This window comes from Panulirus ornatus, chromosome 47 (genome assembly GCF_036320965.1).
Source record: "Panulirus ornatus isolate Po-2019 chromosome 47, ASM3632096v1, whole genome shotgun sequence".
Taxonomy (NCBI): Eukaryota; Metazoa; Arthropoda; class Malacostraca; order Decapoda; family Palinuridae; genus Panulirus; species Panulirus ornatus.
The window spans coordinates 5,978,444-6,005,903 of NC_092270.1; the positions used below are offsets into that span (position 1 = coordinate 5,978,444).

At 42.9% G+C, this 27,460-nt stretch overlaps 1 protein-coding gene across 1 annotated transcript in view; it reads left to right on the plus strand.

Annotated features, from left to right (window-relative positions):
* Positions 1-27,460, plus strand: part of LOC139763473 (synaptotagmin-15-like) — a 178,007-nt gene that overhangs the window by 6,539 nt on the left and 144,008 nt on the right. Inside the window, exons 2-3 of the mRNA XM_071689564.1 lie at positions 7,320-8,647; positions 11,377-11,409. Coding sequence (XP_071545665.1) covers positions 8,556-8,647; positions 11,377-11,409 — 125 coding nt within the window. The 5' untranslated portion in view covers positions 7,320-8,555. The remainder of the gene's footprint in view (positions 1-7,319; positions 8,648-11,376; positions 11,410-27,460) is intronic.

Below are 27,460 nucleotides of genomic sequence, written 5' to 3' on the forward strand. Positions count from 1 at the left end.
CTCTCTCTCTCTCTCTCTCTCTCTCTCTCTCTCTCTCCCTATCAGGTTCGACTTTCCTCCCGTACAAAAGTTAGGAGGTTTGTTATGATGTCGTCCAGATGACGCTCCGAGTCTGTGTTCGAAGCAGCTTCGCCGAGTGTTTGTCTCTGGAGGGAGTAGGGTAGTGAAGCCTCAGGCTACGAAATGAAGCATCTGTGTGAAGTGGGCAAATGAGACTCTCTCTCTCTCTCTCTCTCTCTCTCTCTCTCTCTCTCTCTCTCTCTCTCTCTCTCTCTCTCTCTCTCTCTCTCTCTCTCTCTCTCCATCTATCTATCTATCTATCTATATATATATATATATATATATATATATATATAGAGAGAGAGAGAGAGAGAGAGAGAGAGAGAGAGAGAGAGAGAGAGAGAGAGAGAGAGAGAGAGAGAAGGGGGGTTTCATGTTGTCCATTCAAGGTTACCCATAGTTCGCAATCACCTATAATTTGCCTGGTCATGATGGAAATTGATTGTTGAATAGTCACCATCATCTGACGCCAGTGCATTTGATGGGATGGTGCCCCTGTGGAGGTGTGGTCAGAGACGCTACCTATGCCTCCCTCGGACGGGTGTTCTATGCTCGGTGATCGGGTCACAGCCAACCAAGCTATCTATACATGAAACAATGGGCGTTAGGGGAATAAAAAAAAAAGATTCCCCCCATTTACCCTACAGGCTAACTAAAAAGAGCTGTCCATTATTCTTCATAACAAACGGATTTACCGGGAGCTCACAAATAGAGCGAATATTGAATGTTCAGACAAAACAAATTGGATCTACAAATGATATCAGGGTCGTCATTTGGCTTTTTATTCTTTTTTGTAGTAAAGATATCTTTTGATAAGGGACGACTCTGGTCAATAAAACTGCAAGTTAAAAAAAAATACAATCTGGTGTATTTCGAAACAAAATAATGCCCTTTGGACAAATAGAAAAAAAAAAGAGACGATATTGGTGTTATTACAGATGCATTAGGAGGATCTCATGGCGCCCAACTGACTCTCCTGGCAGAGTGGGCTTCAGTCCGTACCTGAAACACATGGACCGAGGTTCGAATTGGGATCCCGAACAAAGCTGGGTCTGGGGAGTAGTTGGGTATGTATAGTCTTCCTACAGTAGGGCCAACCTCCAGCATCTACCTCACTGGGGAAACTACATTAGACCTATCATTGGCGACGTATATATATACGCCAGTCAATCCCCATCCCCTCAGGTAATTACCCTTTGGGTAACCGATGAACAGTAATTAGGAAACACAAGAAGCAATTAAGGAGGGAGACATCTAGAGGCAGGTCCACTGCATTCTATGGGTAATGATGCCAATCGTGGTGGCTGAGGGGACCTTCGTTAGCCAGCCAGTTCACGGGAAGGGCTTCGTCCCTGCTTGTGTGCCCTCTGCTGTGGTGACATGCTGTGCCCAGGTCATGTCTGTCTGAGGGAGAGAGGGGGGAGGGATGTGTCTTTTGTGTCCAGGTCGCATCTATCTGACGGGAGTGTCTGTGTCCAGGTCATGTCTGCCTGAGGGGAGAGAACGGAGGGATGTGTCTATTGTGTCCAGGTCGCATCTATCTGACGGGGGTGTCTGTGTCCAGGTCATGTATGCCTGTTAGGGTAATGTGTCTGTGTCCAGGTCGTGTCTGTCTGGTGGATACGTCTGTTTGTCTGACTATCACTGTGCTTGTGTGTGTGTGTGTGTGTGTGTGTGTGTGTGTGTGTGTGTGTGTGTGTGTGTGTGTGTGTGTGTTGTGACATCCTCTTTGTAGTCATCTACCTATACAGTACGGGGAGAGGGTCCTACATCCACGCTCATCTCTTGTAGCCTCGCTATGTCCTCCTATTTAGATCCCATGTTATCTAAGAACTACATTTTCGTCGGCACATGTTTGTGCTGAGCCACCTGTGCTCTCTCAAATCTTCCACGCTAATGGTCTCTGTCTTGTGACTACCTTCCCGTCCGCCACAATCCTCTCGTACATCCAATCCGTCACTGTTCATTGAGGACGAGACAAGCTTTGTTTTCGCGATCCACCCTCTCCCAGCCTTGGCACGCCCGCCTACGCTTTTTACGTGCCCAGCGATCGTACCGTCGTGCTCAAGGGTCGCACCGTCGCACTCAAGGGTTGAACCATCGCGCTTATGGCATTGGCAAAACATTCCTATCGACTGAATAAGTCCTCAAAGAGACGACATTAGTCAGGTACTGAGCAATAGCCAGCCACGCCGTTCCCAACTCCCTACATTAGTCTAAAAGTCTTCTAATATCGAATCCACGTACGTGCTCGACCTTGAAGCAAAACCCCCACAGCACGACAAGAGTCCAAAAACGACTCGCTTCTCAGGCCCCTGAAGTTCGAAACACTACGTTCCTTAGTGAAGCTTTGGCAAGTTTGAAACACTACGCTATTGAGTGAAGCTTTGGTTTATAAAAGAAAAAAAGAATAATGAAATTAAAAAAAATGCTTTGGGTTGTAATCAGCCTAAAAGAACTCAATCGGATTTAGCAAACGTGGCAAATTTATTTACCTCCATTTTTCTTGCCATTCTCAAGGCCAAAGACTTTGCACGAATATCACAAGCGACCAAAGAATCACGAAACATTTTCCCATCGAAACATATTTCGTTTCTGGGAATCAAAAGTTCCCTTGAATTTCGACACAGAAATTGGAAAGATATAATCATTCACATCAGAAATACGTTCTGCAAATGGAAATATGATGAACAGATTGTGCATGATGCGAAACATGTACGAATATGATGCATAGGATCATATTGCCTTGCGAAAAGATATCCATCGGGTCAAAGGCTTTATTGCCCAGGATAAAAGACATTCAAATACCTTATTTCAGAATAAATAGCAGTATTTTGTTCTAAGACTTTCGTGTTTATTTTCGCTATTTCGACGCGCTATCCTCGGTGTGAGGTATTCGAATCCCATTATACCAGACGGGGGTTAGTCAAGAGAGAATACAATAGCGCTGGCTCGCTAACTGTAAGGGCGTGTTCGCTAGACCCCCTTCCTCCCTTCTCCTGTACGCTATTGTTAGCGCCTCAAAACAATCTAATTCTTAGACAAAACTCAAGCAACTTGATTAGAACTGTTATTGTCTTCGTCTTCCCACGCAAAGGGGTAAGTCATACAAATTTCCCCGCGACTTTTCTCTAACCGAATGCAATTTTTTTTTTTCGAAGACGCGGCAAGAGCCTTAGAGCTGTGGTCTCTGTCGCTCGCTAACTGCGAAATTTAGTGTATATATACTTGAATTAACCGACCACCGTAACGGTTTTCTACCTTTGGACTGACCAGCGGGAGTATTAGATGGGCTGGGGAGCGCGGAAGGGAGGCGTTACGGGACGCAGTGTGGCGTCCAGCGAGGACTGGGTTAGTCCTTGGGAGAAAATATATACAGACTCGCACCTTTGTATATTATTCAGTTTCACTGAGATGATGTATGCAGCAGGATCTTCCTTGGTGATTAGATTTTCAATTGAGTTGGCAAGATTCAACTTGCCATTTATATGCAAATCATTCTGAAAGTGTATGTTTTATCGTGTGTGGGTTTGTATATGTATGTATATATATGTATACACACACACACACACACACACACATATATATATATATATATATATATATATATATATATATATATATATATATATATATATATATATACAAAAGGGGGGAGGGGGTTGTTATTCCATGTGTGGCGAGGTGGCGATGGGAACAAATAAAGGCAGACAGTATGAATTATGTACATGTGTATATATGTATATGTCTGAGTGTGTATATATATGTGTACATTGAGATGTATAGGCATGTATATTTGCGTGTGTGGACGTGTATGTATATACATGCGTATGTGGGCGGGTTGGGCCATTCTTTCGTCTGTTTCCTTGCGCTACCTCACTAACGCGGGAGACAGCGACAAAGCAACAACAACAAAAAAAAAAATATATATATATATATATATATATATATATATATATATATATATATATATATATATATATATATATATATATATATATATATACAGCATGACTTACAACACTTATCATGTAACAACGGGAATATAAACAACTGAGCATCATTGTTTCTCGCTTGACTGACCTTAGCGCTTGCCCACAAACTGTTTTCCCGCTCAAACTGGTCTTACCTTAGCGGTATACGCTACCACGCCAGCCTTTCTTCCCTCCAAGACTAACCTAAGCGCTATACGCTAACTGTACCCCGCCAGCTAAACTGGCCTTCACGTTACAAGCTCTGTACCACGACAAATGTTATCTCCCGTTTGCTTTACTTCAACCACCACGCTAATGAAGTGTTCAGTTGACTGAATTCCAATTAATTAGGCAATAGAGCGTAGTGAAGTGGCGCCAAGACATTTGCTGATAACGTATCACACGTCTGATAAATTAGTAATTAATTACATGTTACTATCCAATCGTCTTTTCCCATCTGACGTTACTGCCAAACTACAACTATTTTTCTTCTTTTTTTTTTTGGCGTTTTGAAGAGTTTTGCCAACATGTCACTGACTTAATTGGTGGTGTGTATATATACAGTTCTTCCCATTTCTTTTTTTAAAGAGTTTGATAGTCACCTGCTAGTTGCTAAATTCGTGCGAAACGTTTTCTGCTGGCCAGGTTATGTGTCATGATTGGATTTATTCTGGAAGAGAGAGAGAGAACTCGTTTGTAAAAACCTTACTGTTTACTCTTGGATAACAGGAAAATAGATAATGATAATAACGAGCCTACTGTAACTGACAGTGTATTTAATGGAGGATATGCAAAGGTTGTATACACACACACACACACACACAGTGAACGAGCAGTTCCTGCAGTTAATTGAAATCTGCGAGGAGCTTAAAGCCACGAACCATCTCTCCGTTTTCCTCCCTTCACTTGCCTCCGCCCTTAGAGAACGGAGGTTTAAGAGAACCAGGCAATACGACCCAGGCCTGATGATGGGAAGAGGAGGATCATACATTTACGGGTCGTATGGCAAAAGGAACAAGGAACACAATGTATCCCGAACATGGAAACCCTCTTAATCAAAGAAGGATTCATCATGTCTGACCCATACGGGCAAAGAAAGATATTCGTAGAACTATTCTTTTCTTCTTTTTTTTTCGTTCCCTGGCGAGGGACAGCTCAATACGCATCTCCAGACTCGGCTTTGTGGTGTGGCCGAAGAAGTGCAACGACCAGGGTCGAGTGCGTAGGTTCGAATCCCTGGTTGCGGCAACTGGTTCACAGTCAACCCAGCTTTTCATCCACCTCCAAGGGGTTGGTCAGTAAACTTGGGTGTCTGGCTTAGAGTATATATATATATATATATATATATATATATATATATATATATATATATATATATATATATATATATCCCTGGGGATAGGGGAGAAGAATACTTCCCACGTATTCCCTGCGTGTCGTAGAAGGCGACTAAAAGGGGAGGGAGCGGGGGGCTGGAAATCCTCCCCTCTCAATTTTTTTTAATTTTCCAAAAGAAGGAACAGAGAAGGGGGCCAGGTGAGGATATCCCCTCAATGGCCCAGTTCTCTGTTCTTAACGCTACCTCGCTAACGCGGGAAATGGCAAATAGTTTGAAAAAAAAAAAAAAATATATATATATATATATATATATATATATATATATATATATATATATATATATATATATATATATATATATATATATAGTTAATGGGATAGCCTTGATTAGGGCCTCAGCTGCTCGTGTTGTCTCTGTTAACAAAAAAAAAAAATGGTTGTATATAAGGAAGGTCCACACTGACCTTCACAGTGAGGTCGTATGCCGTGAGATAGTGAAACTACGACCCTTCTACACAGCAGGGTTGTGTTTCGTGATGAAAGGGGAAGTACAGGACCCGTGAATCAATTTGCAGGGTCGAGCGATTCAGTTTACAGGGTCGAACGATTCAGTTGACGGGACTCACGATTCGGTTTACAGTGATTCAGTCAACAAGGTAAATCGATTCAGTTTACAGGTTTCACGACTCAGTCTACGGTGATTCAGTCAACAAGATCACTCAGTTCAGTTTACAGGGTCGAACGATTCAGTTTACGGGATTCACGGCTCAGTCTACAGTGATTCAGTCAACAAGATCACACGGTTCAGTATACAGGGTCGAACGATTCAGTTCACGGGATTCACGGCTCAGTCTACAGTGAGTCAGTCAACAGGATCACACGGTTCAGTTTACAGGGTCGAACGATCAAACTAGTTTATAGGGTCGGTAAACTCAGAAGCGGTGACTCCGTAAACGAGGCGGGTAATGGTTTTGGGTCTGTTGTAGTTAAAGCCATTGTTACGATCGTCCTGGGACACGTAATGGAGGCTGAACGTTACGTCCCCTGGAAATAGAAACGACACTACTGGCTTGACTGCTGTATCAAAACGGGTCTCTGTTGCCCATCCTGGGTTTCGTGAGAGGTTTGTTCAAATGAAATTGTTTGGGCAAATCTCATGTCTCTCTTATCATTATAAATAAAGTTACTGTTTTCACCTCCTCCAAAATTCGTAAATACTAACCCTTATCTCTCTCTCTCTCTCTCTCTCTCTCTCTCTCTCTCTCTCTCTCTCTCTCTCTCTCTCTCTCTCTCTCTCCCCTCCCCCCCTTTTTTTCATAATCGTCTCTGTATTTCACTCAAGATCCGGCCTTGATGTGGACTTTTGACCTGGAGCCTCCAACGTTTAAAAAAAAAAAATGGAAAAATTTGAATAGGCAGTTAAAAAAGAAAAAAAAGTAGGTCCCAAAAGGTAGACCCTGGGTACAACGTGTTGAAAATCTTCCACTGTGTTGCTTTATAAGAAAAGATTTTCTCACTGTTAGAACCGATGCGAAAAAGTCGTTTGTTCGTGCCTGGCCGACCCACCCATAGAACCAGATAATCATATCCCTTTTGGTTGGCTGACAGAAAAGTGTAGGAGATGGTCAGGATAACGAGGGGAGGTGGTGGGGATAATGAGGGAGATGGTGAAGAGGAAGTGGGGGGGGGATGGGGAGAGAGAGAGAGAGAGAGGGACGGGTTCTCCTCTTCCCCTCGCGTGCCTAAGGTGTGTGCGTGTGTGTGTGTGTGTGTGTGTGTGTGTGTGTGTGTGTGTGTGTGTGTGTGTGTCCATAACAACCACTGCTGAAATTTTCGTAGGGATTGTTTATTTTCATTGGATTTTATTCCATTGTCCTCCACTTGCCTTGTGTTGTGTGCTATTTGCCCGAGTGTGTGCTAACCTTTGATTCTCGTCTTGATCCACAGGTGGCGGCGTCCAGGCGCACACAGCGGGTGGCCCGACACCGCGTCGGCGAAAACCCTCAGTCCATCAAAGGAGCCATAGCATCGTCGGACCCTCCGACGAACGTCCAGAGAGACCCCTCCACGACCTTCTCCTCATTACGCGGACCCATCATCCCATCTCACCTCACCGCTCCATCCCCCACCCACCTCACTCTCTCTCTCTCCTGTCGAAAGCGTTACGACAAGAGGTCTCCAGCTCGGCGACGCAAGACGGGATAATTACACGCGTGTTAATGCAGCGACGAGAAGGAGGAGGAGGAGGAGGAGAGAGAGTGAGATTTTTTTTTTAGTTGAGAGAGATTAGTGAAGGAAATTGGACTTGCCGGGAGAGAGAGAGAGAGAGAGAGAGAGAGAGAGAGAGAGAGAGAGAGAGAGAGAGAGAGAGAGAGAGAGAGAGAGAGAGAGAGAGAACTCCCCCCGAGCCAGCGGAAGCAGACGAAGGAAGGTAAACAAGAACATTACATCCATCAGGCGAGAAGGAAGACGAATTCCTTCATTGAGCGACATGCCAAGACGGTAAGGGCGCCCTTAGCCATAGAGAACCAGTTAGGTGGTGACCCTTAAGGACCCGGAGAGCGGAGAGGAAAGTCGACCCTCTGAACTCATCCTGGGAATACAGAGTTACGCCACCTTGTTACGAGACACTGGGAACAACTTGTGCCGACACAGGGGAGTCTAACCTTGTAGCCTCTGGCTTGTGGCTCGTTATGGTGTATTTCTACAAGTCCTGTGAGAGTTTATCTCGTTGTGGGAGTGTTAAAACTTCAGTCCTCAGACTGTGAGGACGAGAAACAAGGAGAAAAAAATAGGAAGATCGTCTTTTGGAAAAGAAAAGGACCGAGAGAAAGGTAGTGACAGAGACGAATCACCAGAAAGGAGCAGAGAAAACATTGGAACTTTCGTCGAACTTGATTATGTGAAGGGACAAAGAAAGGTGATCACGGTAACGAATGAATATGCAAATACCGTCGTCTTGAGCCATTTAGCGGGATAATTCATCATCGAGGAGGGTGACAGAGGAAAAGAAAAACAAAGAGAGAGAGAGAGAGAGAGAGAGAGAGAGAGAGAGAGAGAGAGAGAGAGAGAGAGAGAGAGAGAGAGAGGCAGACAAAGCTGGAGTCGACAGGCGGAAGCTGGCCAGGAGAGGGAGGGGTTCGTGTGAGTGTGGAGAGAGTGTGGGAGAGCCAAGACGACACCATGTCGAGGGTCCAGCGCCAACTCTCCCCGAATGGCGACCCGGCCGAGGGCTTCTCCAAGACCTTCCAGAACCGACTCATCTTGCCCCTAGGGTGAGTCCCACGAGAGAGAGAGAGATAAGACGAATATGTATGAAAATTTATATATATATATATATATATATATATATATATATATATATATTTTTTTTTTTTTTTTTTTTTTTCAAACTATTCGCCATTTCCCGCATTAGCGAGGTAGCATTAAGAACAGAGGACTGGGCCTTTGGGGGAATATCCTCACCTGGCCCCCTTCTCTGTTCCTTCTTTTGAAAAAAAAAAAAAAAACTATGAGTCCACGGGGAAAATGAAACACGAAAAGTTCCCAAGTGCACTTTCGTGTAATAATCACATCATCAGGGAAGACACAAGAGAGAAATATAACAGTCAGTTGATATACATCGAAGAGACGAAGCTAGGACGCCATTTGGTAAGCATGTGATTGTCCACGCACATGTTTACCAAATAGCGTCCTAGCTTCGTCTCTTCGATGTATATCAACTATCTGTTATATTTTTCTCTTGTGTCTCCCCTGATGATGTGATTATTACACGAAAGTGCACTTAGGAACTTTTCGTGATTCATTTTCCCCGTGGACTCATAGGAATATATATATATATATATATATATATATATATATATATATATATATATATATATATATATATATATATATATATATATATATATATATATATATATATATATATATATATATATATATATATATATATATATATATATATATAATCTTTGGTGCAGACTATTTTAGAGGAGTGAATCGCATCTTCCTCATTCCTCACCAACTTCCCCCAGTAGGACCTTGACCATGGGGACACACACACTCACACACACACACACACACACACACACACACACACACACACACTCACCACTGGATTTACCATCAGACCAAAATTTCGTATACTTTCCTTGAAAACACATCAGGGTCGGATACATGAGGGTCGCATGAATGAGAATCGGATGCCTGAGGGTCGGATAAGTGAGGGGTCGAATAAATCCCTCACTTATAGCAGACTCGAGCAGACTGGATACTTTTGAACCAGGGTTCGTGTCTCCCTCCTGCACCAATAAGCTATTGACAAAGCATTTCATATTGAGGAACTTATGGTCCCTGAGATGAGTCAAGATAAAGAGATAATGAAGAGATGAATCATGGCTTAGGTGCCCCTCTGGTACAGATGAGGGAGGGTGATGTGGTATGAGGATGGGTGATACAGTTCCAGGAAAAATGAGGATGGGTGATACAGATCCAGGAAAAATGAGGATGGGTGATACAGATCCAGGAAAAATGAGGAAGGGTGATACAGATCCAGGAAAAATGAGGATGGGTGATCTAGATCCAGGAAAAATGAGGATGGGTGATACAGATCCAGGAAAAATGAGGATGGGTGATCTAGATCGGGTGTAGATAAGGATGAGTGATCTAGATCCACTGTAGATAAGGATGAGTGATCTAGATCCGGTGTAGATAAGGATGGGAGAAATAGATATTTCCTCTTCATTCCATCTTTCCCGCTCTCATCCCAGCAGCGCTTCGTATGATAGCCTGGCCTTTCGCTAAGGTCAAAGGTCACCCGAGGCTAAAAGTGGTGTGTGTGTGTGTGTGTGTGTGTGTGTGCGTGTGTGTGACAACGGTGGGAAAAATACTGGGGTGTCACATGAATTGGCAAAAGGATGGCACGTTTTCACTGTTGGGGGGTGAGAAAGCTGGGGAGAACCGTGTCTCACTAGCCTCACCCTGTAAGTGGGGTGGTGGGGAGGAAAACCACTGTAGTATATGTTAACGAAGGTCAGGGGGTCGTGGGTTACTCCCCGGCGGCGAGTGAGGGGGAATTAGGGTCATCTGCTCTTGTGGGAGGCAGGCCAGACAAGGTCAGGAACCATTGAGTGCTGTACTGCTAGTATAGGGAGAGTGGGTAAGCCATGACTCCCTCAGTTAAGGGAGAGAATGTTGGGGTTGAATACTACGCTCCAGTTTGGTAAGGGAGAGAGGATGGAATGGCTGAATATTGCGACAATACTGAGGGGGTTGAGGCCAAATATTACACTCAGAGGGAGGTGGGAGAAGATTGAATATCACTCCACCATAGAGGGATAACGAGGTCGAATATTTATCCCGCTGGGGGAAAGGGGAAATGGGAAAGACTTGTAGGGTCAAATATTACTCCTTTATGGAGGAATGGGTGGGGGTGAACAGGTGGTGATGGGAAATATAGAGAAGGGGTAGGAATACTCTAAGGCAGTGATGGGTCCACTTCGACCCCCCACTGATCATGAAGGGAGGGCCAGTGATCATTATGATCATTACCATTATTATCATCATTATTGTTATCATTATTATTATTATTATTATTATTATTATTATTATTATTATTATTATTATTATTATTATTATCATTATTATTATTATTATATTTTTTTTAATTTTCCAAAAGAGGGAACAGAGAAGGGGCCCAGGTGAGGATATTCCCTCAAGGGCCCAGTCCTCTGTTCTCAACGCTACCTCGCTAATGCGGGAAATGGCGAATAGTATGAAAGAAAAGAAAGATTATTATTAATATTATTATTGTTATTATTATTATTATTGTTAATAATATTATTATCATTATCATTATCATTATTATTGTTGTTGTTGTTATTATCATTATTATCATTATTATTATTATTATTATTATTATTATTATTATTATTATTATTATTATTATCATTATCATTATCATTATCATGAAGAAGCTAACACTCTTGTTTCTCCTTCACAGATCATTTCAGGACCGTCTGGTGTTACCACAGAGGTGAGTACTGCCTTTGTCGTTCCCTCTCCCAGCTAGCTGGACTTTTCCCAGCTGTGGTCCCCTCCTAGCTGGTCACCTTTCTTAGCTGTTGCCCTCCTAGCTGGTCATCTCTCTTAGCTGTTGCCCTCCTAGCTGGTCATCGCCCTTAGCTGTTGCCCTCCTAGCTGGCCCCTATTCCACCTGAACGTTTTTTTTAGCTGGTCCGCTCCCAGCTGGACCTCTCCTAAGTAGCCTTCTCTTTACTTGGGCTCTCTCTCACCAAGTTATCCTCTCCCAGGTGGCGCTGTTCACACACTTGTCTGTGGCACAACTGCAAAGGTATTAGTCTCCCTGCCTCTGTGCCACGCCAGGTATCTACGCCGCCGCACCTGCCGGTAATTACACAGACGTGGGCAAGGGGAGGGGGGAGAGAGAGAGAGAGAGAGAGAGAGAGAGAGAGAGAGAGAGAGAGAGAGAGAGAGAGAGAGAGAGAGAGAGAGAGAGAGAGAGAGAGAGAGATGTGTGTTCAAAGGCGTCGACCGAATTATGGTTCTGTTAGCCTAACCTCAGCTTCACCTTCCCTTTGTGAAGCCGTGCTGGCCTGGATTATCTACCAAATGAAAAGGTCTTTGATGTATATATATATATATATATATATATATATATATATATATATATATATATATATATATATATATATATATATATATATATATATATATGAACTGAATAAAGGATACGATACAGTTGTGTGTGTGTGTGTGAGAGAGAGAGAGAGAGAGAGAGAGAGAGAGAGAGAGAGAGAGAGAGAGAGAGAGAGAGAGAGAGAGAGAGAGAGAGAGAGAGAGAGAGAGAGACCCCACCCTTCTCTCTCTCTCTCCCTCTCCTCGCCATTGAGTCTCCCTTAACGCTGTAAGCGCCCTTACCCCCCCCCCCCCCCCCACACACACACACACACACACACACGGGCTTTGGATGTGTGTCCATTTAAGGCTGGACTTTGCGTCGCCGTGATGCCCGGGGGAGATTTTCGCGAGCGTTCGTCTTTCCCAACTCTGGCTGGCCTCACGTAAATAAATTTCTACCCTTTACTGACCCGGAGGATCTGGTCAAGGCCTGGCGGTGTGTTGGTAAGGGTCATCGCTGATCCCACCGACTCTGTTGCCTTCTAGGATGAGCAATAGATAAAAAAAAAAAAGGTGATAGATGGGTGACGTAAGGACATGAAGAGGTCTGGGAACTAGTGTATTAGAAGGAAGAAGAGGGAGAGATGTACACCAGGTGGAGGATAGTGATAGAAGAGGGTGTGAGGAGAGGGTGAGAATGTGATGTGTGTTTGAGGAATAGGGTCTGACTGAAGGAGGAGGAGGAGGAGGAGGAGGAGGGGGAGGAGGAGGAGGAGGAGGAGGTACGTTACCTCACTGGGGAACTGGTCGCCTTGCCTTCCCCTGGCACCAGCCATACACGGAACTTAACCAAATTATCCAAGTGCTGGACCAGCTCAACTTGCCATACTACACACACTCCTCCTCTCTCTCTCTCTCTCTCTCTCTCTCTCTCTCTCTCTCTCTCTCTCTCTCTCTCTCTCTCTCTCTCTCTCTCTGTTCATACATCTTTCTTTGTTTTTCTTTTTCTTTACTTCTCTGGAGCAGTGGCGGTCGTGGGTTCGATTCCCTTGTTCGAGATACAGCTTCTTCCTCAACGTGGGTTCATATGTGTGTGTGTGTGTGTGTGTGTGTGTGTGTGTGTATAGCCAGTCTGTAATGAAGGCTTCTGGGTCTTACCTTCCAGAGCCTATAATCCATCCGGGAGGATGGCGGGCCTAAAGAAAATAGAGAGAGAGAGAGAGAGAGAGAGAAGAGAGAGAGAGAGAGAGAGAGAGAGAGAGAGAGAGAGAGAGAGAGAGAGAGAGAGAGAGAGAGAGAGAAGTTATTATACTACGAGATGTTGATGAAGCCATTGAAGGCTCCCTAATAGAAGTTGGTCGACCGCTGAGTCCCCTTCGCTTCACCTCATACCGTGTCGAAACAAAACTTCGGAATAGATTTTACCAACTTCGACCTCCACCCTGCTAGCTAGCTACCCCCGAACCCCATCTCCGCTTCGCCACCACCAATAGGTTGATGTCTCAAGACGCCAACCTCTCTGGGGCTTGCTTCTCTGGTCTCTCTCTATGCTGGTCTCGTATATAAGTCTCCCATTCATCTCGTCTCCAATCCCTCCTTACCTCAGCTGGACACGAGTGAGATTCGACACGACAGGCCATAGTGGGCGCACCTGTGCCTTCGTAAGCGGGTCTAGCATCATTGGCTGAGTCTGGGTATGGAAGTGAAGGCCCAGTTATTGATCTGGGAGTCTCTATTGTGTTTACATTATCTGCTGGGGGTGTGTCCCAGGGAGGGAGGTGAGATAGATGGAGAGACAGAGAGAGGGAAAGGACGCGTCAGCATTCCTCTTGTGTGTGTGTGCCAATATCAGCTGACTGAGAATTGGAAGACCCCCAAGATGACAGCTCAGTGTGACATCACTTACTGACAGTAATGATTGAGATAACGATAGCAGAAAGGTTGTTCTTGATGACCCCTAGCAACTCTTCGAGGTTTGTTGTGATATTTGAGCTCAGGAGAGACCATCACCTGATTGATCTGGTTCCAGATGCGTTGGCGTTGTTATCTCGCGTAGCTGTTAGCAGTGTCATTAGCAATTACTAATGAGTGGGACGGAAATAGACACTAAAGCATCCATTACAAGGTGTGTGTCTGGACCAAGTTCCCTTCACAGGACGTGTGGTCCAGTTCCCTTCACAGGGAGTGTGGACCAGTTCCCTTCACAGGGCGTGTGGTCCAGTCCCCTTCACAGGGCGTGTGGATCAGTTCCCTTCACAGGGCGTGTGGACCAGTTCCCTTCACAGGGCGTGTGGTCCAGTTCCCTTCACAGGGCGTGTAGTCCAGTTTCCTTCACAGGGCGTGTGGACCAGTTCCCTTCACAGGGCGTGTGGACCAGTTCCCTTCACAGGGCGTGTGGTCCAGTTCCCTTCACAGGGCATGTGGACCAGTTCCCTTCACAGGGCGTGTGGTCCAGTTCCCTTCACAGGGCGTGTGGACCAGTTCCCTTCACAGGGCGTGTAGTCCAGTTTCCTTCACAGGGCGTGTGGACCAGTTCCCTTCACAGGGCGTGTGGTCCAGTTCCCTTCACAGGGCGTGTGGACCAGTTCCCTTCACAGGGCGTGTGGTCCAGTTCCCTTCACAGGGCGTGTAGTTCAGTACCCTTCACAGGGCGTGTGGATCAGTTCCCTTCACAGGGCGTGTGGTCCAGTTTCCTTCACAGGGCGTGTGGTCCAGTTCCCTTCACAGGGCGTGTAGTTCAGTACCCTTCACAGGGCGTGTGGATCAGTTCCCTTCACAGGGCGTGTGGTCCAGTTCCCTTCACAGGGCGTGTGGTCCAGTTCCCTTCACAGGGCGTGTAGTCCAGTTCCCTTCACAGGGCGTGTGGACCAGTTCCCTTCACAGAAAGTGTGGTTCAGTTCACTTGACGGAGTATGTGTCCCGATTTTTCTCCTGTTTGGGAGCGACTTCATATCCCCGATGCTTCCAGCTTTTCATCTCCTGGAAGTTCTTGCAAGCAGACACAGCTGGACACACCCTGGCACTTGTTGGCAGCAGACCCAGCGTAACAGACCCCCTGGAAGCTGATGTCAACAGACTGAACTCAACAGGTCCTGAAAGATGTTGCCAATCCTGACGGCATTTGCTAGTAGGACTAGCTTAATATCTTCTTCCCGAAGGCTTTTAGCAACAGACAAGCAACTGAGTCTTCAGCGAATGATTGATGCTTTCCATACACTCCCAAGAAAGCCTGGGTCTCCCTAGCAGCCTCCAAGACGACCCCCTAGCTACCCAGACAATCCTAGGCGTCCCTAACAAATCCCCAGAGGTGCTTAGAAGTCCCAAGACATCCTTTAGCAGTCCTCAGACGTTATCAACAAACCTCAGACATCCCCCCAACACCCCAAAGACGTCCTTCGTCAATCCCAGACGTTCCAGGTAACCTCCATACGCTTATAGCTCTTCTCAGACGTCTCTGGGAGCTCCTAGGGCTGGAACATCGACCCGTGTACCGTCCGGGCAGTGTTGTGTTGCTGTAGAGCTCAGCCACTGCATCGCATGAGCTGTTGTAGAGCAGTAGAGCTTTGCCGTTCTGCTATGTGCCACTGTTCGTACAGTTGTATACTTTTTGGACTTGCGTGCTATGCCGTAGGGTCGGCATAGCGTCGCGCTGCATAGCTGTGGGGTACTGTGGTAGCGCTGTGGAGTTCTGGGACTCGTGTGCTGATGCGTTGCACGAGTTGCTATGGAACAACGAAGCGTCGCTACTTAGCTGTGGGCCACTACCGGGCTATAGGAGGCGCGCAGGATAGTCATGCTTTTAGCTTTTAACTGACCACTGAATGCTGTTTCCATTAGTTCTTTTAGCTCTCAAGCTTTTTTTTTTTTTTTAGGGAGCCACTTCCTTTCTGTAGGATTGGTAGAATTTATATTTTGAAAATATCGTAACACATTACATTTTGAACCAATGTGCGTGAACTTAGCTTTTACCAGATATGTTCTGAATGTAGGATTGGTCAAATAGATTCAAGTTCATGAGAGGGTAAAAAACAGTTTACGATATTAGAGAAACGGTAATGGAGTTTGTGGTCACTTCCATTAACGAGGATTATTATCATTATCATTATCATTATTATTGTTGTTATATCATTATTATTATTATCATTATTATCGTTATTATTATAGTTATTATTATTATTATTATTATCATTATCATTATTATTATTATTATTATCATTATTATTATTATTATTGTTATTATCATTATTATTATTATCATTATCATTATTATTATTATTATTATCATTATTATTATTATTATTATTGTTATCATTATCATCACTATTATCATTATTATCATTATTATTATTATTATTATTATTATTATTATTATTATTACTATTAATAATAATAATATAACTATCATTATTATCATTATTATCATCATTATCATTATCATCATTATTAGTATTATCATATGATACAATCTAGCATCACATGTAAAAAGAATAATAATAACCATTTTCTATTATCTCTTATCGTTATCTCTATGTAAGACTTACAATGGTATGACTGGACAGCTTAGCATAAAGTAGATTATATATACGTGTGTTCTGATCCACTGTCAAATGTCAATGTCAAAATATAACCTGAGTGAAAAATCATTTTTGCAAATAGGAGTTCAGTGACCACACTGGCAGGATACACGAGTAATGGAATTCAGTCACATTTTAACGCAACAGTTGCTAACATACAGGGGGGAAAAAAATCATTTGACGTAGTATAGGATCAACGACCCAATTTACTACACATCTTTCTTTTTATTTTTTATTTCCGTCTGCATGCTTAAAGGGCGTTTATATTATAGTGAAGTCAGTATTAAAGTGGGTTTATATTACGGTGAAGTCATTCTTAAAGTGGGTTTATATTATAGTGAAGTCAGTATTAAAGTGGGTTTATATTACGGTGAAGTCAGTCTTAAAGTGGGTTTATATTACAGTGAAGTCATTCTTAAAGTGGGTTTATATTATGGTGAAGTCAGTCTTAAAGTGGGTTTATATTACGGTGAAGTCAGTATTAAAGTGGGTTTATATTACGGTGAAGTCAGTCTTAAAGCGGGTTTATATTACGGTGAAATCAGTCTTAAAGTGGGTTTATATTACGGTGAAATCAGTCTTAAAGTGGGTTTATATTACGGTGAAATCAGTCTTAAAGTGGGTTTATATTACGGTGAAGTCAGTCTTAAAGTGGGTTTATATTACGGTGAAATCAGTCTTAAAGTGGGTTTATATTACGGTGAAATCAGTCTTAAAGTGGGTTTATATTACGGTGAAATCAGTCTTAAAGTGGGTTTATATTACGGTGAAGTCAGTCAACTGTTTATATAAGTTGATAGATTTGAGATCATGGTAAACTTTCTCTCATTCCTGCTTGGCAATAGGGAAACAGATGGCACATTGAATAGTGGTTCTTTATCATTACAGACTAATTACCGTATTATATGAATGACCTCTGCGAAATAAAGCAAGCTAAAATCATATGAATGTTTATAGATCAATGGATAGCTCTCTCTCTCTCTCTCTCTCTCTCTCTCTCTCTCTCTCTCTCTCTCTCTCTCTCTCTCTGGCGATGCTCCGCTCATTTTAGCACTTTTTTTAACCAGAACTCTTCATTCATACATCATATACGGCCCATTATTCCACGCTTTCACAGTATGACAAGGACCCCTTTGTTACCAGCTACATCGTTAGGACTCACAGAGGACTGGTTCATGACCCGTATGGAAATGCATAATACATGACCTTCGAGGGTCGATTTGCAGGCGAGGGTCACATGAAGGGAATTACTGGGTTTGTTTAGGTACATAGCCAGATTAACACACACACACACACACACACACACACATATATATATATTTATTTTTATTTATTTTGCTTTGTCGCTGTCTCCCGCGTTTGCGAGGTAGCGCAAGGAAACAGACGAAAGAAATGGCCCAACCCACCCCCATACACATGTATATACATACACGTCCACACACGCAAATATACATACCTATACATCTCAATGTACACATATATAAACACACATAGACACATACATATATACCCATGCACACAATTCACACTGTGTGCCTTTATTCATTCCCATCGCCACCTCGCCACACATGGAATACCATCCCCCTCCCCCCTCATTCATATATATATATATATATATATATATATATATATATATATATATATATATATATATATATATATATATTCAGAACTCATGTGACGTATTCTTTCTGCCCAAGGGATATGAATCCTGCATGAGCCTCGAAGTTTATGGCGATGTTGAGAAAGTAACGAAGAAAAAAGAAAATGATTTGCATATCTGATGCTTGGGGGCTTCATAGCCATTGTCAAGAAAATGGAAAATGTAATCTGGTTATCTTGTGGGGTAAGACAAGGGTAAACTTCTCCCTTGTGAGGTCGGAATTGACATTGATGGTGCGTGAATCGTGTGCTCTGAGGCAAAATATGTGTTCGTATGAGCTTATTATCATAGATCATTAGAATATATATATATATATATATATATATATATATATATATATATATATATATATATATATATATATATATATATATATATACATATATATATATATATATATATATATATATATATATATATATATATATATATATATATATATATATATATATATATATATATATATATATATATATATATATATATATATATATATATATATATATATATATATATATATATATATATATATATATATATATATATATATATATATATATATATATATATATATATATAAGCACAGATAAAACTAGTGCTGGCTGTTAATATGCCATGACAATATCAGCATCCCTACCACCACACCACACCACTACCACCACACCACCACCACACCACACCACACCACACCACACTACCACACCAACACCACACCTCATCATAACCCTCCCCTTCCCTCCGCTACACACCACACCACACAACACCACACCATCACACCACACCACCACACCACATCATAACCCTCCCCTTCCCTCCACTAACCACACGTCAACAGGGTCTATGATTCGCCACCTCCGGGAAAATTGGGATACGTAATTATGTTGTTATCTGTTTTGATCTGCGACCCGGAGGGGGGGTGAGGGGTGGGGGGGGCGCAGAGCCGCGACTCTTGTGCTCTCTCTCTCTCTCTCTCTCTCTCTCTCTCTCTCTCTCTCTCTCTCTCTCTCTCTCTCTCTCTCTCTCTCTCTCTCTCTCTCTCTCTGCCAACGGCAGATCACTCCTATACGTATTTTTTTTCTTTTTTTCATCAAGATTTACTCTGTAAATATCTCTTTGGATTGATCGTCGGTGTGAAGTTCATCTAGTCCAGGATCTAATGGTATGGTGTATATCAGTGCCTTATAGTAGAGAAGCATAGCAACGTTTACATTGAAAAACGATCCCCCACCTCTCAACGTTTTTCTTTTTTTTTTAAACGTTTGTGGAGGAACATTTGCAATGGAAGTATCACATACATTGTGTTGTTTTGTAATGTCTAATTGCTGCTAGATATCTTCCCATATCCCCGTTCTATAATGTTTATAAACTCTCTACGTTATATCTCCCATATCCCCGTTCTATAATGTTTATAAACTCTCTACGTTATATAGATGTCGAGAACGTTTATGCCCACAACGTTCAGTAGAAATGAATTTCATTCGCAGTACGGAGTCCATTTTGGACCAATCACATCACACGACACTAAGTGACCGTTTGATAGATAATCTCGACCAATCACGAGAGGGCCATGTGACGTCACTGATGTCATCAACAGCCCTCTGGGCGGACGACGGGAGGGCCCGCCGTGGATCATACACAGGGGGGGGGCTCAACGGGCCGAACACGAGGACCCTCGTTCGATCCCCGGGAACTCGTCTTTTCTGTTTTGAATGACGCAATCAAGCCACTAATTCACGGTTGATTAAGGCCGGGAATTCCTTGTCATCAGATGGGAGCGACGGTTGTGAGATTCAGAGAGAGAGAGAGAGAGAGAGAGAGAGAGAGAGAGAGAGAGAGACGGATAGGGGGGAGGGAGGGAAAGGAGAGAGTGTATGTAAAGGCATGTATATATATATATATATATATATATATATATATATATATATATATATATATATATATATATATATATATATATATATGGCTTGGTTGGCTTGGATGGCTTGGTTCTTGACCTGACTTTTATGAGTCAGGTCAAAGGAGAATCTCGTCATAAACAAGGGTCGTGTCCTCGTGATCAAGGGTCGTACCGTCGCGTTCAAGTGGTCGTAGCTTCGTGTTTAGTGGTCGTGCTATCGGGGGGCTCTCAAGGGGTCACGGTCAACGGGTCAAAGGTCAGTGCCAGATTTAACACTCTGTACAAGTTATGTTTTTCTCCTTTTTTTTTGAAATTCCCTTCGTGAAATATTACCGGTAAATCGCAGGCAGACTCTCTCTCTCTCTCTCTCTCTCTCTCTCTCTCTCTCTCTCTCTCTCTCTCTCTCTCTCTCTCTCTCTCTCTCTCTCTCTCTCTCTCTCTCTCTCTCTCTCTCTCTACGAACACACACACACCTCTTTCATCATTGGTTCGACAATTGTAATTACAGCTTCATTAAAAAAAAAAAAGGCTATACACCATTTTTTTCTTCCATCACTCTGAATAGCATTTCAATCTTGAGAGAGAGAGAGAGAGAGAGAGAGAGAGAGAGAGAGAGAGAGAGAGAGAGAGAGAGAGTATACATACTGGACTGGTACTGAGAACTTCTCGATGAAGCCCGTTTTCTGTTGTTATTATTACCGAAGGAGAGAAAAAAAAAATGTTTAGATCCTCGCCTCTCCCATTAGGGCAAAGCTGTTTATGTGGCTACGCTAGCCAATAGGGAACGCTCGTCTTCCCTGATGTTAAAGGGGAGAGATAGAGAGAGAGAGAGAGAGAGAGAGAGAGAGAGAGAGAGAGAGAGAGAGAGAGAGAGAGAGAGAGAGATTAGCTTGATATTTTCTTCCCTTACAACTGAACAAAAACAACAACATTGATGATGATAATGATGTTAATAATGATAATAAAATAATGATGATAATGATAATAATAATAATTATAATAATAATCATGATAATAATAATAATGATAATAATGATAATAATAATAATAATAATAATAATAATAATAATAATAATAGTAAAAATAATAATAATAATAATAATAATAATATTAATAAAAATAATGATAATAATAATGATGATAATAATAATAATAATAATTATGATAATAATAATAATAATAATAATAATAATAATAATAATAATAATAATAATAATAATAACAGTAATGATAATGATAATGAAAATTGGCAGTATTCATTGAAATCCAAACTACATTCTTACCCATGGTAAGTGGTTCTTCAGCTATGTATTTTTCGTTGCACAGAAGATATAACAAAACCACAAACCTCCGCCACTGAAACTTCTCATATCAAGTTAGGGGTTCGCCACCAGACCCTCGATTTCCACCACGTTCGTCAAAGGAAAATCATTTCGGGCCAAGCAACATGCCTGATAACTTTTTTTTTTTCTCTCTCTCTCTCCTATTGATACCCTCGTCACGACCTCTTTGTCCAGTTAGATCCCTTTGAAATGATTATTCCTCATTTGATATTCCTTGAATTGGGTATGAAATCATAAATGGAAATACAGAATTATGTTCTTAGATTTCTGTTGAACTAGTTTGATGATATTTAAGGGGGGACTTTGATGTCACTATTTTGTGTGTATTTCTGTCGGACCCAGCCCCATTTTTGTCCACAGGATGACAAAGACGTTGAATACCATAACACACTCTGTGATACCTAACGTGGAAAATATCCTCCACAAAGGCAATTAAGGAGGACGATGGCTTCTCATTAAGGTAATTATCCTTATAAAGGAGATGATGTCTCATTTTCTTTCCTGATTAAGTGCGAAGATGGCTCTCGGTTGTTTGGTTGGTTGATTGGTTGGTTGGTTAGGTGGGATTCAGGCCTGTTGACAACCAAGATCAAGTTATCATAAACATCAACTGAAGAAGCATGAACACTCGAGTTTCCTTCAGATGTTCAAGATGAGTCGAAGACTCTCCTTGACCCTGGCTGCTGTCGTCTCCTTCTGCTTCATGTAGACGTGGGTCGCTGGCACTCAGTCCACAAATGCGCCGTCGTCCCTCCCTCTCACACGTCACACTTGACAGCGTGTATTCACATGACTCGTTAGTCTTAATCAATATTTTCCTGCGGAGAACACTACCTGTTAGTCCTACCTAATGTCAGAATCTCGTAGTAAGTATTCGTAGTCTCTCTCTCTCTCTCTCTCTCTCTCTCTCTCTCTCTCTCTCTCTCTCTCTCTCTCTCTCTCTCTCTCTCTCTCTCTCTCTCTCTCTCTCTCTCTCTCTCTCGTGACGAGAATGCGTCAGAAACAGATGAACAACGTCGCCGGTTGCGTATATTCGCTATCTAAATGACTTGATGATTTCTTTAATGTACTAAAACCAGTTTTTACCATCCACCCTCGAGAGACTCTTATGGTTTATCTTGATGATTTAGCCCATGGGCAGCACGTCACCCCCTGTATACCACATATATCCAACTCTTTCTGTCCGATGGAAGCTTGTTGCTCTTGTGAATCTCAGGTCCTGAAAACCCAAAGCTTTCCTTACTTCACCCTTTTTATCTTCTTGCTTCCCCCTTCCCCCTTGCTCCCTCCATTTCCGGCACATGTATCTTCCTTGTCAGCCCCTCTTCACTCATCGTCTACATGTGTTTCAAACATTTCAGCAACCCTGGTCAGCCCTCTCAGTCAGAATGTGTTTACGGGCCACACCTCTCTCTATCTGACAATGCCATTTCTTACCAGGTCAAACCACGTCACATCACATCATCCCAGGGCATTTCATTTCCAGCACATTCACCGTCTTCATTTCCTTTACATTCAAGGTCCAAGACCCACGGTTCGAATCCACATAACATCCTCAGACACTACATGCATACGTAATGAAAACATGTAACTCAGTCGACTTGCTTAAACAACAAGTTTATTGTTTATTCCAAAAATGTATGGATTACTCCGACCTTTGACGAAGAATAGACTCGCAGATGTGAACACTACTGCTTGTCCAGTAGATCTATTTAATCAATCCAATCTATCATTCAACTCATTCTACCTGAAAGGTATTCTAGTTATCATTGGGTACTTGCACAGTGGATAAGTTAAATGAAGAAAGCTTTGAAGGAGAACCCGCACACACTCACAGTCAAATATCCTGAACACTTACTCTCTGATGGTACGAGTGCTCGTGAGTTGAGGGATGTCATTTCCCATAATCCTCTCATCTCTAATACGGATTGAGAGATGGAGTAACTTCCTCCTAATTCTATCTTCATTTTTGCATGTTTGAGGATTTGTGAAGATTTATTTACTAAAAATATCATCCCAGAGAAAGGGGATTTTGCCGAAGACAATATCGTATCAATAGGAAGACAATGTCGTATCAATAAGAAGACAATATCGTATCAATAGGAAGAAAATATCGTATCAATAGGAAGACAATATCGTATCAATAGGAAACAATATCGTATCAATATTTACAATATCTTTCCGTGGAAAACAAGGCCCTTGTGGTAACGCTAATGTGATCCCGTATAAGTTGCGGAAACAGCTCGGATATTGACATGCAAGCGTTCTTTGTAAACATTTCCCTCAAGGCCGACCAAAGCCTCGTTAATGCTCGGTATGGAAAGCATTATTACCTCTGATATGTATTGCTGGTGGGTCTGTGGTCGCTCACTAGACTAATACAGCGAAAGACTTAGTCTTTAACGGATATTCTGTAGTTCTGTGCAATGGGTGAGTAGCTAGGAGACTCGACTGGACGTGTCAATATAGAGACGGACTGGTGAGGTTAGGCGGAGTGCCAGGGGCGCCCCCACACCTCCTTAATCTCGTCCTGTCTCACAAAGGATTCTATCAACTCCCTCCCAAAGCATCCTGGGATTGAAAGACGTAATATGGGGCGTCCTCCTCTCACAATTTATTCCTGGCTGGTTATTCAAAAGCGTTTGTATCTCGCCTCCCATCTTGAGCATCGATTGACATTCATTTTCATTTCCAGGAAAAGAGCGGGTGTGAATGTCAGTCAGTCAGTTGCTGGGGTTGGAGTGTAGCACAGATGCAATATAGTGTAGAAACAGGGCTTCAAAGCGAATGACGTCATGCTGAATGGAGGAAAGATTACGGGATTAACATTAACGTACCGTTCAATCTATTTCTCTTTGTAGAGAAAATATTTGTGGAAAATGTCTTTTTTGAAGGCGGGATTAGCCGAAAGGGATTTAACATTTCTTTCTTTTGTGTGTGTGTGTGTGTGTGTGTGTGTTTTCCTTCTCTTTGCTTTTATCTTTGATCATTATATTAAACATTCTGAGCATTATTTCCCTAAGACGATTGAGATATAGTTATTTTTCGATCCAAACTCAAAAAACGCGATTTGATTCGTATTTTTCTCTCTTTGGAGATTATGGCCTCTAGACTTTCTAAAAAACGTATTTATATTTTGTTCCGGAAAACGATATATTTAAGTGATACATCGAGATACAGATCTTAATGAAACTACCCCGCCTTCCTTAACAGCAATTGGTCTAGTTACCTGTGGACCTCAATGGCAATGTATACATTTCAGAATGAAATAATTCAGTGAAGGTTGGAATGTGTGTGTGAATGAATGAATAACATCCCATGTCGTCATAGGCTTGAGGTCTGCCTCTCTTCCCCGCCGAGGGACATGAAATTTCCTGCATTGTAACCGCTCAGTGCTTGTACAGCGAATGACGTCACATGAGACGTACGTGCGTGAATCTCCCACATAAGTCTATTTACAGATCCCGTAATACACGGTACAGGAAGGGTTAGATCTTCGTCCAGACTCTGTGGAATTTTTTCTTTATGCTGGAAGGATCACTTGAATTTGGCCGAAGGCGGTGGTCGCTCGCGCGCGGGGCCCATTGGACTAAAATCTCCCTCCTTCACCGTCTTCCAAGTATATATATATATATATATATATATATATATATATATATATATATATATAGAGAGAGAGAGAGAGAGAGAGAGAGAGAGAGAGAGAGAGAGAGAGAGAGAGAGACAGACAGACAGACAGACAGACAGACACAGACAGACACACAGACAGATAGATAGATAGATGGATAGATAGATAGACATTATGACGAGAACAGAGTCGGGCAAAAGTGAGGTTGAGGAGAATATTTGATCTCTCTAGATAATGAGTATGGATGTACCGGCCTCCCAGGTCGCAAGTTGAAGGTAAAAGGGCGAGCAAGCAACACCTTGACGGATTGGGGTCATGCTATAGGGGGAGAGAGAGAGAGAGGTCAAATGGATCACACGAGGGGTGAGGAATGGCTGAACTTAAGTTAGGTCATGACGGGTGACAAGGGGTCACGACAAAAGAGAAAAGGAAGGATTAAGGGAGGTTATACAGGGATGAAGAATGGCTTAGGGAAAAGTGTATTTCTTAATCTCTCTCAGAGAGACAGATGAAGCAAATGTGGACTGGACAATGTGAACCATTTACGTGAAGCTCATTAGACTGGTCAGGGAGGGCCATTTAACCCCAGATATGGACACTCACTGGTAGGCTCATTAAGCCTGTCAGTAAGGGCTATTTTCTCAGATATGGACACACACTGGTAGGCTTATCAAGTCTGTCAGTAAGGATCACGTCCCTGTACATGGACACCCATGGTAAGACCTACCAACCGAGTCACAAGCTGTCGCTTGGCTACTCCTGTCACAGTCTCTGAGGGAAGAAGTGGCGTTTCGTTGCCACAGACAAGAGAGGAACCATCTGCCGAAGGCCCTGGTGTTGCCCTCGCTCTCTCTCTCTCTCTCCGTCTTTTGTCGCTGAGAGAGATGTAAGCTGTTGAGAGTAAAGCAACACACAGAGGGCATTAATCGTATCTTTAATACTACAGATGACACGATTCTGTTGGCAGAGACCAGAGTGAAGCTACAGGAGAGGGTTGATGCTGCAAGAGAAGCTTGAGCCATGCCAGTGATGGTAACTGAAAAGTGTTTACTGCGTTGATAACGACGTTCGTCAGGGGGTCATACTTATGTTAGAGAATGGACCTCCTGACACTGTTGAGCGCTTCGACACTGCTGGACTCTCTGTCACAGTCAGTGACAAAGAACACGAAAGTCGTGGTGGTGTGATTTTTTTTTTTCCAACCCTCCGACGTGTCTCACTTTGGTCGCCTACAGAAGGACAGATCCCAACACATTCTGTTTTGAAATTCACTCTAGATCGTTTCCCTGGACGTCGACATGGCTATATCTGAATCCCAGACGACAGCAACAGATTGATTCCTGGTATGTTCGTGACAAATGATGACTAGAGAGCCGTCGTGCTATCTGACACCCTCTGGGAAGAAGTATCTTTAAACTAAAATGAGATGAAGGTTTACTGGGTCTATTTGGAGAGGAGGAGGAGGAGGAGGAGGAAAGAGAGAGAGAGAAGAGAGAGAGAGAGAGAGAGAGAGAGAGAGAGAGAGAGAGAGAGAGAGAGAGAGGAGGGAGGGAGGAATTTCAGTTCCTGAAGTGTTTTGGACGGAGGACGAGCCATAAAACACTCGAGGTAAAGTTGGGTTTCCCCTTCATGTCTTCGGGCGAATACATCTCTCTCCTCCCGCCCTGCCTTGTTAGGGCAATGAATTGATTATTGAGGGCAAGGACAGGTTACTGACACGGCCTCCACCGGCAAATCAATACACCTGCACTACCTGCCTTGGTAACACCTACACCTCTTCTCTACCTGCTCCTCTTGTGACCCCCTGATGCGAATGTCTTCACCCATCAGGACGCGGACCTCACGAACCACAAGCCAGTTTAATCAGCCCACCGTCTGCCTCTCGAAGTAAAACTGGACCCACTTTACAAGTCAGGATTTAGGTCCTTCTTATCATCTATCACTTCAGGGTCTCCGACCTTCCCTCCAGCGGTGGTGGGTTCGGAAAACCCCTCGTCAGGTCTGTGTATGTGCGTGCGTGGGTGTGAGACGCCACAAGATGAAAATTTATGTCTGTGAGTGGAGCCTTCGACATAGGAAAGAAAAGACCTGCATTATGATATCTCATTTCTCTTACCTTGCCACGACCAGAGATGTGCTATCCACCCTGACTACGAGTTGATATGAGACACGAAAGTGGGTCTGTAAACAGGAGAGATGATAGGGCATGAGATGCCCTGTATATGAAGATGAAGTCTAGAAGGAATGGTGAGGAGAGATGAGGAAGCGATGGCGAAAATGATCTTTTTCAAATATCATAAATGTCGAAGTATAAGTTAGATTGGCCCTTGATAACCAAGTC